Source organism: Pelodiscus sinensis, chromosome 2 (genome assembly GCF_049634645.1).
Source record: "Pelodiscus sinensis isolate JC-2024 chromosome 2, ASM4963464v1, whole genome shotgun sequence".
NCBI lineage: Eukaryota > Metazoa > Chordata > Testudines > Trionychidae > Pelodiscus > Pelodiscus sinensis.
Window position 1 is genome coordinate 150,025,247 of NC_134712.1, and position 14,996 is coordinate 150,040,242.

At 42.4% G+C, this 14,996-nt stretch overlaps 1 protein-coding gene across 2 annotated transcripts in view; it reads right to left on the reverse strand.

Moving 5' to 3' along the window:
• Nucleotides 1–14,996, reverse strand: part of FH (fumarate hydratase) — a 40,371-nt gene that overhangs the window by 693 nt on the left and 24,682 nt on the right. For both annotated transcript variants that reach the window (XM_006134112.4, XM_075921630.1), the window contains exons 7-9: nucleotides 9,826–10,029; nucleotides 8,373–8,500; nucleotides 5,708–5,861 (exon numbers count right to left, since the gene is read on the reverse strand). In XM_006134112.4, the coding sequence (XP_006134174.1) occupies nucleotides 5,708–5,861; nucleotides 8,373–8,500; nucleotides 9,826–10,029 (486 nt within the window). The remainder of the gene's footprint in view (nucleotides 1–5,707; nucleotides 5,862–8,372; nucleotides 8,501–9,825; nucleotides 10,030–14,996) is intronic.

A 14,996-nucleotide genomic window follows, 5' to 3' on the forward strand; every position in this document is an offset into this window, starting at 1 on the left:
TTGGGTTTTCTGCATTTTTTTTATAAAAGCTTCCACAAACATTTAAAAACATAAAACGTAAATATAGCTGAATAGTCATGCAAGAGAAGCACTGCTCTTAGTAATCTAATTCCTAACAGAAATAGGTGTTGCCACCTAGTAACATGACTCAAAATTAACACCTCTGTAGTTGATCTATATTAAAAAAAAAAATCAACAAGTACAACTCTTGGGTAGGAAGACTTAAAATTTCACTAGTGAAGCCATTTAATGTTGCATAACAAATATCTTGAATTGAATAAAATTAATGCACTGCCCTCAAAATAATTATAGGAAACAAAAGAAACAATAATAGGCTACTAATGTCAGGAATATAGTTTTTCAAGTTTTACTGAAAAAAGTCAGTTATCTATTCTATAAATGCTTGTTCTTAGAGCAGAATGTGCATCTGCACATGTCTCAGGTTTGCCTGTGCTGAGCACACCAAAGTTAGAGAACTTTACCTAGCAGCACCCTTAGGGCTGGCACTTGTGTTCCCCATGCTTGAGCCTCTCCCCATGCTATTTAAGGTTAGCAATGCCCTGACATGCCTTAGATCCACTGTACAGAATGACAACAATTGAGACTCCAATCCAGAAAGGCCCAACGTGGGTCATGGGAGACACATCTCTCCCCATATCTAGAACAACAGTTACAACCAGTAAGTCTTTGCTTCTTTCAATGGTTGCAGATGTGTAGCCCATTCAGGTGGCTCACAATCAGTTATCAGAAAGAGGTTGGGCTTGGAGTAACTCTACTTAAAGAGTGACTGGAAAATTGCCTTCCCAGAATTTTTATCTGATCAGATATGGCGGCATAAAACTTGGTAAAAGTATGTACATAAGACTAAATAGTAGCCTGGCAAATGTCCAAGATCAAAATATAATTGTGAAAAGTGATCAAAGGAGTTTGGGACTTTGAGGTGGAGTCCAAGTTATCTGAAACCATTATAAATCAAACGAACTGTCCATGATGAGATTGTGGATTGAAAGAGATCAAACTAAGGAAACAAAAAGACAAGGTGTTGATCAAAATGGCTTAGTTTTTTCTATATGAAATTGCCAAGCATCATCTCACATCCACAGAGTAAAGATGCTGGTCATCAACTTTCAAATGAGGTTTGAGGGGAAAAGAGAAATAGCCAAGTAAACTGTCTAGTTGAGATGAAATTGTAACACCACCTTAAAGAGAAATTTATGATGAGGCCTCAAGGCAACCTTGTGCTTGAAAAACTAGGTATACTGAACACCTAGCATTAGGGCCTGAAGCTAACTCTTATCACAGAAGTTATACAGCCATAAGAAATTCTGTCTTTTGGCATAAAAGAGTCAGAACAAGTTGAACCATTCCAAAGGGGGCCACTGGGAATAGACATAAAGCATTGTTGGCCACTAAGGGTGTGTCTAGACTACATGGCTCCGTCGACGGAGCCATGTAGGTGAGTTTACTAGACATAGCAAAATGAAGCAGCGATTTAAATAATCACCGCTTCATTTACATCAAAATAGCCACCACGCTATGCTGATCAGCTGATTGTCGGCACAGGTAGTCTAGACGGGGATCAGCCCACTCCAGAATCCTTTATCGTCAGATCCTTTATGCCTCACGAAACGAAGCTTACAGGATCTGACAACAAAGGGTTCTGGGGTGGACTGATCCCTGTCTAGACTACCGTGCTGTGCTGACAATCAGTTGATCGGCACAGCGCGGCGGCCATTTTAATGTAAATGAAGCAGCGATTATTTAAATCGCCACTTCATTTTGCTACGTCTAGTGAACTCATCTACATGGCTCCGTCGATGGAGCCGTGTAGTCTAGACACACTCTAAGTAGTAGGCCAGGAAGCCCTATCCCTACTGCGGTAATGGCACCAATCTTGATACTAATGGTGATTTGAAATACAGAATTCAGAATTGCTTGGAAAGCAAAAAAGATGATGTCATCCCTGATCTCGACAAGCCTCCAGAAGTTATCCAGTTGTAATGGAGGAGCCACCCCCATACGGCAAGCAAGCAACTAGCCTCATCTAAAAAATGAGATTGTGTCAGTATCAAGACTGAAGGAGAAGTTGCTGCTTTTAGTACTGAAATAGACATCACAGTTCCACTCGGTCCCAAAGCAAACATCAGTCCTTATAGCTGAAGTCAATACAGACTCCAAAGATCAAGCCTGCAGCAAAGATACAGTCAGTGCTGAAGACAGAGTCCACACCAATGCTCTTGAATTATTAGGGTACAGGGAATGGAGAGGCAGAGCAGGTGTGATACTGCCTGGTAGACCAATGGTATAGAAACAGGTGGCGTTGACGCAGGATGTTGTTGGTACTGAACTCCCTATGGCCAGTACGGTAATTCCTCATTTAACACGGTAGATACCTTTCAGAAAATGATCGTACTAAGTGAAAACGTGTTATGCGAGGTCAATTTTCCCATTGAAAATAATGGAAAAGGTGGGGGTTGCGTTTCAAGCGCACATGCACTTGCAGCTCCAGCCTGCATTTGTTAGCAGCTGGGACTGAGACATAAGGTTGGGGGAGAAAGGGGACTGGATTATAATGGAAGCAGGGAAGATAATGGAGCAGGTAATTAAGGATATCATATGCAAACACTTGGAAGGTAATAAAGTGATAGGGAATAGCCAGCATGGGTTTGTGAAGAACAAGTCATGCCAAACTAATCTGATAGCTTTCTTTGATAGGATAACGAGCCTTGTGGATAAGGGAGAAGCGGTGGATGTCATATACCTAGACTTTAGTAAGGCATTTGATACGGTCTCGCATGATATTCTTATTGATAAACTAGGCAAATATAACTTAGATAGGGCCACGATAAGGTGGGTGCATAATTGGCTGGATAACCGTAGTCAGAGAGTTGTTGTTAATAGTGCTAAATCCTGCTGGAAAGGGATAACAAGTGGAGTTCCTCAAGGGTCTGTTTTGGGACCCGTACTGTTCAATATCTTCATCAATGATGTAGATATTGGGATAGAGAGTACGCTTATTAAGTTTGCAGATGATACCAAACTGGGTGGGGTTGCGACTTCTTTGGAGGATAGGGACATAATTCAAAATGACTTTAGCAAGTTAGAGAAATGGTCAGAGGTAAACAGGCTGAGGTTTAATAAAGAGAAATGCAAAGTGCTCCACTTAGGAAGGAACAATCAGTTCCATACATACAAGATGGGAAGCGACTGTCTAGGAAGGAGCATGGCGGAAAGGGATCTAGGGGTCATAGTGGACCACAAGTTGAATATGAGTCAACAGTGTGATGCTGTTGCAAAAAAAGCAAATATGATTCTAGATTGTATCAACAGGTGTGTTGTAAGCAAAACTCGTGAAGTCATTCTGCCGCTCTACTCTGCACTAGTTAGGCCTCAGCTGGAGTACTGTGTTCAGTTCTGGGCACCACATTTCAAGAAAGATGTGGAGAAATTGGAAAGGGTACAGAGAAGAGCGACAAGAATGATTAAAGGTTTAGAGAACATGACCTATGAAGCCAGGCTTCACGAACTGGGCTTGTTTAGTTTGGAAAAAAGAAGATTAAGGGGGGACATGATAGCGGTTTTCAAATATCTAAAAGGGTGTCACAAGGAGGAAGGAGAAAATTTGTTCCTCTTGGTTTCTGAGGACAGGACAAGGAGTAATGGGCTTAAAGTGCAGCAAGGGAGGTTTAGATTGGACATTAGGAAAAAATTCCTAACTGTCAGGGTGGTCAAATATTGGAATAAATTGCCCAGGGAGGTGGTGGAATCTCCCTCTCTGGAGATATTTAAGAACAGGTTAGCTAGACATCTGTCAGGGATGGTGTAGACGGAGCTTGGTCCTGCCTTGAGGGCGGGGGGCTGGACTCGATGACCTCTCGAGGTCCCTTCCAGTCCTATGATTCTATGATTATAACAGGGAGGGAAGGTGTTTGGCTCTGGGGAAAGGAAGGACAGGAGAGGGGAGGGGGCTTGCAGCTGTCAGCTGGGTTTCCCCAGCTGCCTGGTCACCAGCAGCTGCGCGGGTCTTCGTCTGCCTCCTTACAAATCGGCAGAGGTTTGCCGCTCGCTGCGCAGTTCCCCGGTGACCCCCTCTGGCCGGACACAAGGCATCCGGCCAGAGGGGGTCACCGGGGAACTGTGTGGTGAGCAGAGAACCTCCGACGCTTTGTAAGGAGGCAGACGAAGCCCTGCACAGCTGCTGGTGACCGGCAAGCTGGGGAAACCCAGCCGCCCACTGCAAGCGGGGGGCAGAGGAGAAGGAGCGAGGCATCCAGCCAGAGGGGGTTGCCGGGGAATGGCACAGCAAGTGGAGAACCTCTGAAGGCAGGGTAAGCCCCGCACAGCTGCCGGTGACTGGCCAGCTGAGGAAACCCAGCCGCCAGCAGGAGGCAAAGGAGAGGGAGCAAAGCATCCAGCCAGAGGGGATCACTTTGCAGGGAAAGCCTCGCGCAACTGCCGGCCGGCCCTAGGGGAAATCGTGTTATTGCGGGGACTGGTCGTATAGTTCGAAAAATGTTCTCCCCAAAAAATCACGCTATCGCAAAAACGTGTTAAGCAGGCACGTGTTAAGTGAGGAATTACTGTACCTAGGAGCAGTTACATGGCCCAGATTCATCCTGTATACCAGAAAACTCACAAAGTCCCTCTTAAAAAGTGAAGCAAAATACAGGACTATGTAGCACTTTAAAGACTAACAAGATGGTTTATTAGATGATGAGCTTTCGTGGGCCAGACCCACTTCCTCAGATCAAATAGTGGAAGAAAATAGTCACAACCATATATACCAAAGGATACAATTAAATAAAATGAACACATATGAAAAGGACAAATCACATTTCAGAACAGGAGGGGGATGCGGGGGGGGGGGGGAGGGGAGGAAGGAAGGTAAGTGTCTGTGAATTAATTATATTAGAGGTGGGGAGAGTTAGATGTCTGTGAGCTAATGGTATTAGAGGTGATAATTGGGGAAGCTATCTTGGTAATGGGTAAGATAGTTAGAGTCTTTGTTCATTCCTTCTCGGAGAATGTCAAATTTTAACATGAATGACAGTTCAGAGGATTCCCTTTCAAGTGCAGATGTAAAAGGTCTTTGTAGCAGAATGCAGGTGGTTAAGTCATTGAGAGAGTGCCCTTTCTGGTTGAAATGGCAAGAAACTGTTTTTTCTTTGTGATCTTGTCTGATATCTGTTTTGTGGGCATTAATCCTTTGGCGAAGTGTCTGAGATGTTTGTCCAATGTACATAGCAGACGGACACTTTCGGCACATGATAGCATAAATTATATTTCTGGATGCGCAGGAATATGTGTTCTTGATCTTATAACTCACTTGGTTAGGTCCAATAATGGTATCAGCAGAATGAATATGTGGACAAAGCTGGCAACGGGGTTTGTTGCAAGGGAAGGTACCACACTAATACCAACCCTGGTACCTTCCCTTGCAACAAACAACAAAAACAAAAACAGTTACCTGGCCATAATTCAGTTGTTAATTATTATTATTAATTCAGATTATTTTTCAATAAAAAGCCTAATATTTGATCATTCACTTGAATGTTTTCTTGAACCAAAAAACAAAATAAAATAAAAAGTCAAATGCTGTACTTTGTGAAGCAGAATAATCTACGGGTTGGTTATTGACAGTAACTTTCACATACACATATTTTTGAAAAGTTTATATTCTAATGAATAGATATCCTCAGACTTTTACCTATGTGGGGATTAAGGGCTGTCACCAGCATCAGAGATTCATTCATTAGTTTGTTGATCCTCTCTGTGTTGGCTTGGATTCCAACCACACAGTTGTCAGTGAAAGAAACTGAGACATCTCCAAGGAGTCTTGCAGAGTTTAATACATTTTTAATCTAGAGAATTGAAAAAGCTATTAGATCTAGCTATTAATATTTTCATGATCGGATACATAATTTCTTAAACTCATAATAGCCACGCAATTAACAATTCATCTTTAGAAAGGATTGTGTGCTGGACTGCAATACAAGTTGAGTTAGTGGTATGTAAGGAGCACTTTATGTGAAGCATGTAATATCCTGAAGAACACTTAGGCTATGTCTAGACTGCAGGCGGATCTTTCGATAGAGGAAATCCGCTTTTTCGAAAGAGAGCACCCAGCGAGTCTGGATGCTCTCTTTCGAAGACGGCCTCTTTACATTGTAGAACGCCTTCTTTCGAAAGAGGAACTTTCGAAAGAAGGCGTTCTTCCTCGTGAAACGAGGTTTACCGCCATCGAAAGAAAAGCCATCGAAAGAAAAGCCGCGTTCTTTCGAAATAATTTCGAAAGAACGCGGCTTGAGTCTGGACGCAGGGGAAGGCTACTTTTCCCGAAAAAAACCCTGAGTCTGGACACGGCCTTAGAGGTAGTAGACATTATCCATATCACTGAATACATAAGCAAAGCATATTTGTAAACTACTTAGAAACCATTAAATTACCTTGTTTCTTCATCTGCTTGTTTTGATGTTTTAGTCTTCCTTCTCAACAACTCCCTGTTTTTATGCTTTTATCTCTGTTCTTTCCCTTAATTTCTCCTCTGTTCATTCCTCCTCTCCTCTTCCTAACTTTCCCTTCACAGAGAAAAATAACCCCCTCAGTTCTTTTTTTTCCTTTCTCCACCTACACTGAACAGATTTCCTTCTATTGTTCCATGCCCTGCATAATCCATTCTAGAGGAAAGAATAAGAATCTAGACAAAATAGGTGTGCAAATTAACTGCTTGCTTTGACACCTTCTAGGCTATGTCTACACTACAGAGTTTTTTCAGAAAAACATTCATTTATCTGAAAAAAATTCACTTATGTCCACACTACTATTGCGTTCTTTCAAAAAAAAAAATCGAAAGAACAAAGGGGTTTTTCCAACATTGGTAAACCTCTTTCTACAAGGAAGAACTCTTTCAGAAAAAGGTGTGTGTGGACGGAGAAGAGGGAGTTCTTTTAAAAGAAGAGGAAAGGGGAAAAAGCACAGGTGCCCTGGTGGCCACTCCATCCATAGTAATCACAGCTTAAATGTGAGATAGCGTCCATTCAGTGTGGATGCTATCTTTCAAAAAAGCAGATCACTTTTTCGATGCACTTTGGCAGCATGGATGCTCTCTTTCGGAAGAAGTTTTTTAAGAAGAACTCTTCTGGAAAAGCTTCTTCTGAAGGGGTATGTCTACATAGCAAAGTTATTTCAAAATAACAGCCGTTATTTCAAAATAACTTTCCTAGCATTTACACAAGCCAACTGCTATTTCAAAATTAATTCAAAATTAATTAATTAATTCAAAATTAATTTTGAAATTGGCGCTATTCCTTGTGGAATGAGGAACAAGGAATTCCACAAGGAATAGCGCCAATTTCAAAATTGCTGTTTCGAAATAAGTGCTGTGTAGTCGCTTATTTCGAAATAGGGGGCCTCCAGCCCTTCCCAAGGTGCCCTGCTGGCCACAAGGTAACTTCTGACCTGATTCCCTGATGGAACCAGTTCTGGCTGGCCTTAAATGCGATTCAGCGTCCAATCAGTGTAGACGCGCTATTTCGAAATAGCAAAAAGCTATTTCGAAATGCATTTTGTGTGTAGATGTGTTATTATTTCAAAATAACTATTTCAAAATTAGATATTTTGAAATAATGTTGTAGTGTAGACATACCCAAAGAAGCCTGCAGTGGCAAAATGAATCCTACACCACATGAATTCAACTTGCAAACATTTTTATTGGATGTAATATACATATGAGTTAGCCAGAAATTTCATGTGTCAAAGTGATTGTGTATGCTCTGCTCATCTGTGTATCTGCCATTAAACACAGTATGGTAATGATCACATAGATTCTGATATGTCCTCCTAGGAAATGCATAAAATAAATATTTTGAGGCCCCAAGCCCATAACTGATATTCTAAAGTTACATTTGTAATGTGAATATGAACAGTTAAATTTAATGGTACAATGGTGAGTGGCTTTCCGGTCAATTGGGGTGGGTTCTGGAAAGGCCAAAGGGACTGCACAACAAAACAATTTTCTGGGCACTGAAATGGAAAACAGGAATTCCTCAGTTCACTACCTCAGCTGTGACACAGATCCTTTTTGGTTTTAAACAAGTTACTTATTCTTGCTGCCCTTTTCTCCCAGGAGCATTATGATAATTAATATTTATAATACATTTCTATGATAAAGGGCTAAAAAACCCTCAACTCTTACATAATGGACAGTAAGTTCTCTCTCAAAATGATGATCTATTTGATTTATTATCATCAAGTACCATTCAAGATTTTTCTGTTATTCTTTTCTGCCTCTCTGCTTCTGCTACCCAAGCAATAAACTGAAATCCTATCCGAACAAAAAAAAACACAACAACTTTAAAATCTTTTGAACTTACAATCATGGGCTTGAAAACATTCAATTCAAAATGTCCATTGCTTCCTCCTACTGTAACAGCAACATGATTTCCCATCACTTGAGCTGCCACCATGGTTACAGCCTCACACTGGGTAGGGTTTACTTTTCCTGTGGGAGAGGGAAGGAGAAAGTTACAAAAAAAAAGATTCTCCAGTTTTTGTTATGTGACTTTAAATTCTTATAATGCAATTTCAAGCAATATGTAAAATGAGGTAGCAGTCAAGCTTTGAACAGCATACAGGCACATATTTACTAAACCCACTGCACTGGCAGAGACCGACTGCGTGAGCACAGAAAAGAGTGCAAACGCTGCGAGATGCTGCTGTGCATGTGCAGTCCGGCCGAACACTGCTACTGAAGAGCCCAGCACCTATGGTGGAGCACCCACGGGGACACCACACGAAGAAGAATGCCTTGCTACTCAAGAAAAAGGTTTTCATTCTCATTTAATTTCTTATTCAGAAACTTACTTCCCATCCTAGCCCCCACAAAACAAATCAAAACTATTTAAAAACTGCATTTCTTCTCTTTTTTTATGAGAAAAGGAAAAGCTGGAAGATTATACTTTAAAGCAAGGGTGCCCAAACTTTGTTAAGATAAGGGCTACATTGGCAACCTTCCAGGAGCATATGAACTGTGTAGTTGACTGCCACCTTTGTTCTCAACATGAAGAAGTAACCTCCAAAGACTATTTATTTCAGTAGAAAATTAGAAACAAAGGTAATTTGGCTCAGAAAATTATTGTGCATGTTTCACTCCTAAGGACCACTCCCTTTAAAAAATATTATGCAGAGGAAAAACATCACAAGCTGCCACATTAGTTTGTGTTTCTATGTGGTACTAAAAAGACAATTATACATGCACACAAATCACCCAATCCATCTACACATAATCAGTTCCACACACGACAGGCCTGCTTGGAGTATTTGTTTAGAAAGGCAAGGGGAGAAGAGTTTGAAAAATCCTTATTCCCCTCCCTTGCTCTTCCTATCTTCACCTGTTGGGAGTAAAGAATGAAATTAAGTTCAGAGTCCCCTGATTTTCTTAAAAACTGAGTAAGAGATGTTATTTGTATTCAGAGGCTAGATCTAATAAATAAATAAAAACCACAATAAAAACCTTTGTATAAAAGTGTGTTGACTTTACCATTCCTAGGAAATGCATTCTTCCCAGACTCATGCCAATTAAAACTTTATACCACATCTCTCCCACACACAAATGTTATAAAGGAAATAATTTTACTTCCACACATTTTTGTGGACTAAAAATGGAGGAAGAGTGGCTGCCCAAAACTGCATAATTTCATTGCTGCATACCATTTTACTATTAATTTTACCATTAAATTCTGTGATATAGATGTGAACATAACTGTTAATTACTACTCTTATTTTTTCCACACAAATGTAATAGACATTTGTTTTTTGATACACTACCTGGCATGATGCTGCTTCCAGGTTCATTTTCAGGCAGGATGAGTTCCCCTAGACCAGAGCGTGGTCCAGAACCCAAAAAACGAATATCATTAGCTATCTTCATCAGACTGCAAGCCACAGTGTTCATGGCCCCACTGAGTTCAACTAGAGCATCGTGAGCAGCAAGAGCTTCAAATTTATTTGGAGCAGTGATGAATGGCAGGCCTAAAGATAAATGAGTATTAAAGTTTTTGAGGCATAATCATTAGTAAAGCAGTATTCCCTTAGTGAAAGCTCCTGAAATGCCATATAGTAATACAAAAATAATAAAACAGATCATATAAAAAATATTAAGCAGTCAATACTAAGCAGAACATTTTCTTCTCCTGACTTCTGACAACCAAGAGTTTCCTAAAGAAAAGATCTTGTCATGGTGATATTTGAGAAAAACTTGTTACCTATCTTCCTGTATCTTTCGGGATGTGATGTAGACATTCATTCCACTGTAGGTGTGTTACTGTATGCCTCATGCACATCTGTCAGAGAACTTTTACCCTCAGCAATACCCAGCCCTAGGACCCTGTGTCACCACTATGTACTAGAACAAGAGTGTGGAACCACCCATTCGTCAAAGTCTGTCAAGTACAAAAGAACTAGAGCAGGAAAGGAGGGCATGAATGGACATCTCAAAGAACAAACATTATAGAAAGATAGATTACTTATTTTTGTTCAAGTGCTTCACATATCCATTCCACTGTAGGGGACGCACAGGCAGATAAAAATAGAGATAGGCTTGGAATCTACCTGCCCAGCAACTGTAGGACAACTTCTCCAAAACTGGCAACAGGACATGGCATAATGGGAAGCAGAAGTGTGGACTGATGATCAAGTTGCTGCCTTACAAATTCCTATAATCAGCACTTCTGCAAAGAAAGCCAAAGTTACTTGTCTTCAGCAGAATATACTAGTATTTTTGTTGGCAAGTCTATAATAGCCCACTGATAAATAAATGCACAAAGAGATCCAAGATGAGATTATCTGAGTGGAAGCTAGTCAGTCCATACCTCTGTCTGCAACTACAATGAATAACTGTGAAGGAGCTAAAGGACTTAATACACTCCATGTAGAAAAGAGGTTACTCACCTTGCTGTAACTGACATTCTTCAAGATCAGTGTCCCTGGGGGAATTCCACAGTAGGTGTAGGTGCATCCCACCACCTCAGAGCAGATTTTTGATAGCAGTGCATCGGAAGCCACGCATGCGCGGTACATGGGCCCCCCAGTACCATCATGCATGCGCGGCCACACTCCCTTCACAGTTCCTTCTCTCTCCAGAATCCAGTGTAGGAGAAAGGCTCCCTCCCCACCAAAGTAGAGGGGAGTGGAGCATCCCCAAAGATGCTCATCTTGAAGAACGTCAGTTACAGCAAGGCGAGTAACCTCCTCTTCTTCTTCAAGAGATGCCCACAGTAGGTGACTACAAAGCAATTTGTGTTAAGGAGGTAAGGACTTCAGATCAGGTAGGTAAGCTGTTTGCAGTATGGCTTTTGCTACTCTTGTGTAGTGGAGAGACCCGGAGGAAAGTACATAGTGCTTTGCGAAGGTGTGTTCTGATGCCAGTATAGCAGCAGCCCATATATTGTAGACAGGAACCTTCCTCAGATATGCAACCCAGGTGATAACCGCTCTAGTGTTCCCGGATTGAGGCAGGTGGTGGTAAATGGTTCAGCAAGTAGCATAGGGCAATGCAGTCGAAAATCCAATGAGAAAATCTTTGGGATGATATGTGACTTTCCTTACTGCGGTCAGCAATGGAAACGAAGAGTCGTGGAGATGATCTAAACGGGTTTGTTCTGTGGATATAGAAGAAGAGTGCCCTTCGGACGACAAGGGTATGCATTTGTGCCTCAAAAGCATTGGCGTGAAGCTTTGGGAAGAATACAGGTAAGTGTATAGTTTGGTTTAGGTGACAAAGGGAGTGCACCTTTGGTAAAAATTTGGGGTGTGGTTTCAGCAAGACTTTATCCTTAAAAAAAGATGGTAAACGGTGGGTCCGCCGTTAGGACAGTCATCTCATCCACTCTACATGCCGACGTTACTGCAACTAAGAATGCTATCTTCAGGGTTAAGTAGAGTAGATCATATGCGGCCATGGGTTCGAATTGAGGTTTTGTAAGCATCGTCAGTACCAGGTGTAGATCCCATGGTTCCCAAGGAGAGTTAATATCAGGTTATAGGGCCTGTAGGCCTTTTAGGAAGCGCAAACACTGTGGGGTTGTCAACTGGCATGTGAAAGGTTGTTACTGTTGCCAGATGGACTCTGACTGAGCTCAGGGAAAGTTACGATTGCTTGAGATGCAGTAGGTAATCGAGGATTGTAGGGAATGGGGCATCCTGTGGTGATATATGGCAGGCCACCACCCAATGTGTAAAACAAGCCCACTTGTTAATATATGTCTTTCTTGTTGTAGGAGCCCTGCTGTGTAAGAGGATGTTTTGCACTGGTCGTGAACATTGGAGTTCTATGCCTGTGAACCATCAAGGTACCATGCTTTGAGATGAAGAGTAGGAAATTGAGGGGGAGGAGAATTGGTCCCTGGCTGGGATAGTATGGTCGAGCAGTGCGGAAGGGTGATTGGGCTGTGTCAGGCCATTCTGTTTAGGAGGGGAAACCATGGTTGTTGAGGCCAACAAGATGCTATTAGGATCACTCTCACTTTGTCCTTCTGTATTTTTATGAGTACTCTGTTGAGGAGGGGAAAAGAGGAGAAATGCATAGAGCAAGGGTGTGTCCCATTTAAGGATGAGAGCATTTCCCCATGCTCACTCTGGAGCAGTACATTGGGCATTTCTTGTTCACTTTAGTGGTGATTAAGTCTATGTGGGGTTGTCCCCATCACATGAATATATGCTTCAGGACTGAGCTGTTGATTTCCCGCTCATAGTCTTGGGGTAGGGCTCTGCTGAGGGCATCCACTGTTGTGTTTAGGACACCAGCGAGGTGGCACACGCTTATGGAGATATCACAGGCGAGGCACTAGTTCCAGAGTGCTATGGCTTCCTTGCAAAGAGCCTGTGATCGTGCCCCTCCCTGCCTGTTTATATAAAACATACAGGTCATATATATTCTGACATGAGTTCGAGCAACATGGGGAAGGAAGTGCTGGCATGCCAGCCGTACAGCCCTAAGTTCAAGGACATTGATGTGTAATGTCCTCTCTGCTTTAGTCCATAGGCCTTGGGTTGTGAGTCCTTTCATGTGCACTCCCCACCCGGTGAGAGAAGCGTCTGTGGAGATACCCACTGTGGGTTCTGGGTTTTGAAAAGGTATGCCCCTGCAAACATTGTACGGTTTTGTTCACCATTGTAGTGATCTCTTTACTACATTTGGGAGTGACAGTGTTTTGGTAATCAGGTAGATGTTGGGTTTGTTGGTGAGTCTGAGCCATCCCTGAATACATCTCATAAACAGGCATGTTAGGGACCACAGAGTTGCAGGATGCCATATGACCCAGGGGTTGTAGACAGTTGTGGGCTGTGACAAGTGGCATTATGCGGAGCGAATGAGCTAGTTGGCTGATCCTGGGGAACCTGTCGGTAGGTGAGGAGGCCACGGCGGAGTCAAGTGGGCCCTGATGAATTATATAGACTGAGTGGGTGTGAGCACTTATTTGCTCTCGTTTATCAAAAGTCCTAGTGATTGGAAACACAGTTGGACCAGATGGGTACAGTGGAAAGAGTTGTGTCTGGTTCTTGCCTTGATGAGGCAATTGTCGAGGTATGGATAAATATTGACGCCACACTTCCTGAGATGGGCCATGACCACTGCTAACATCTTGGGAAAAAAACCTTGGTGCTATGGAGGTCCGAAGGGTAGGACTTTATATTGATATCGTGTTGCGAACCTAGGGTAAAACGAAGAAAACTTCTATGAGCAGGTCATATAGACACATGAAAATATGCATCTTGTAGGTCGAGAGACGAAAACCAGTCGCCGAGCTCCAGAGCGGGGATAATGGTGGCTAAAATAACCATTTTGAATTTTTGTCTTGACAAATTTGTTTAGTGTCCTCAAGTCAAGAATTGGGCACCAGTCGCCAGTTTTTTTCTGAGTAAGGAAGTAATGAGAGTAGAAGCCAGTCCTCAAACTCTGGCGGAACTGGTTCTATGGCTCTTAATTGTAGCAGGTGATCCACCTCTTGTTGTAGTAAGATCTTGAGAGAGGGGTCACTGAAGAGGGGTGGGTGAAGAGAGAGAAAAGGGATGGCGTATCCAAAGGAGATTGTCTGTATCGCCCACTTGTCAGATGTGAGGGTGTGCCATTTGTCAAGAAATGGCAACAGGTGAAGAGTTTGGTAGTATTTGAGAGCTCTGGAGGAGGTAGTATGGTTTTTGGTCTTGACAAATGGCTCAAAATTGCTTATCTGGTTGGGGTGGGCCGTTGGAGGTATTATTTTGGGGCCCTTGATGCTGCTGTCTACTACGGCCACGTTGCTGATATGGCGGGTGATTTGTCTTTGATAATAGTGTGTAGGTTGCGGGTACCTTGGCCTCTATCATGGTTGATATCTATACTGTATTCTTGTTACAGATGTCTGGATCCCCAGAGAGTGTAATGTTGCCATGGAGTCTTTCACTGAGTGGGGGACCTCGTTGTTTTTGATGAGAAGAGCTACTCTCCCTCAAATGGCAAGTCTTCCACTGACGGTTGGATTTCTCGAGGGAAGGCAGACAAATTGAACCATTAGGCTTGTTGCATGACAATCACCATGGCTGTTGTTCTCGTACCCGTATCAGCTGCGTCCAAGGCAGCTTTAGAAGGGCTGTGCATGATATTACCTGGCCCTCTGAGACAATTGCTCTGAATTGCACCTTCTTATTTTCTGGTATATCAATACAAGTGTTGAACTTTGCATAATTATTGAAATCGTATTTCTGAGAAGTGCGGCGTAGTTGGCTACCCTCATCTGTAGCATAGCTGATGCGTACACTTTCTTCCCAAGTGAATCAAGACTCTTATTGTCCTTGTTGGACGGTATGGAACGATTTTGTTGCTTATTCCTCTGCTGAGCCGCATCCACTACCAATGAGTTTGGTGGTGGGTGGGTGAACAGAAATACTGAGCCCTTAGGTGGGACATTGTACTTGCAGTCTGCCTTTTTATAGGTAAGTGGAATTGAGGCAGGTGTTTG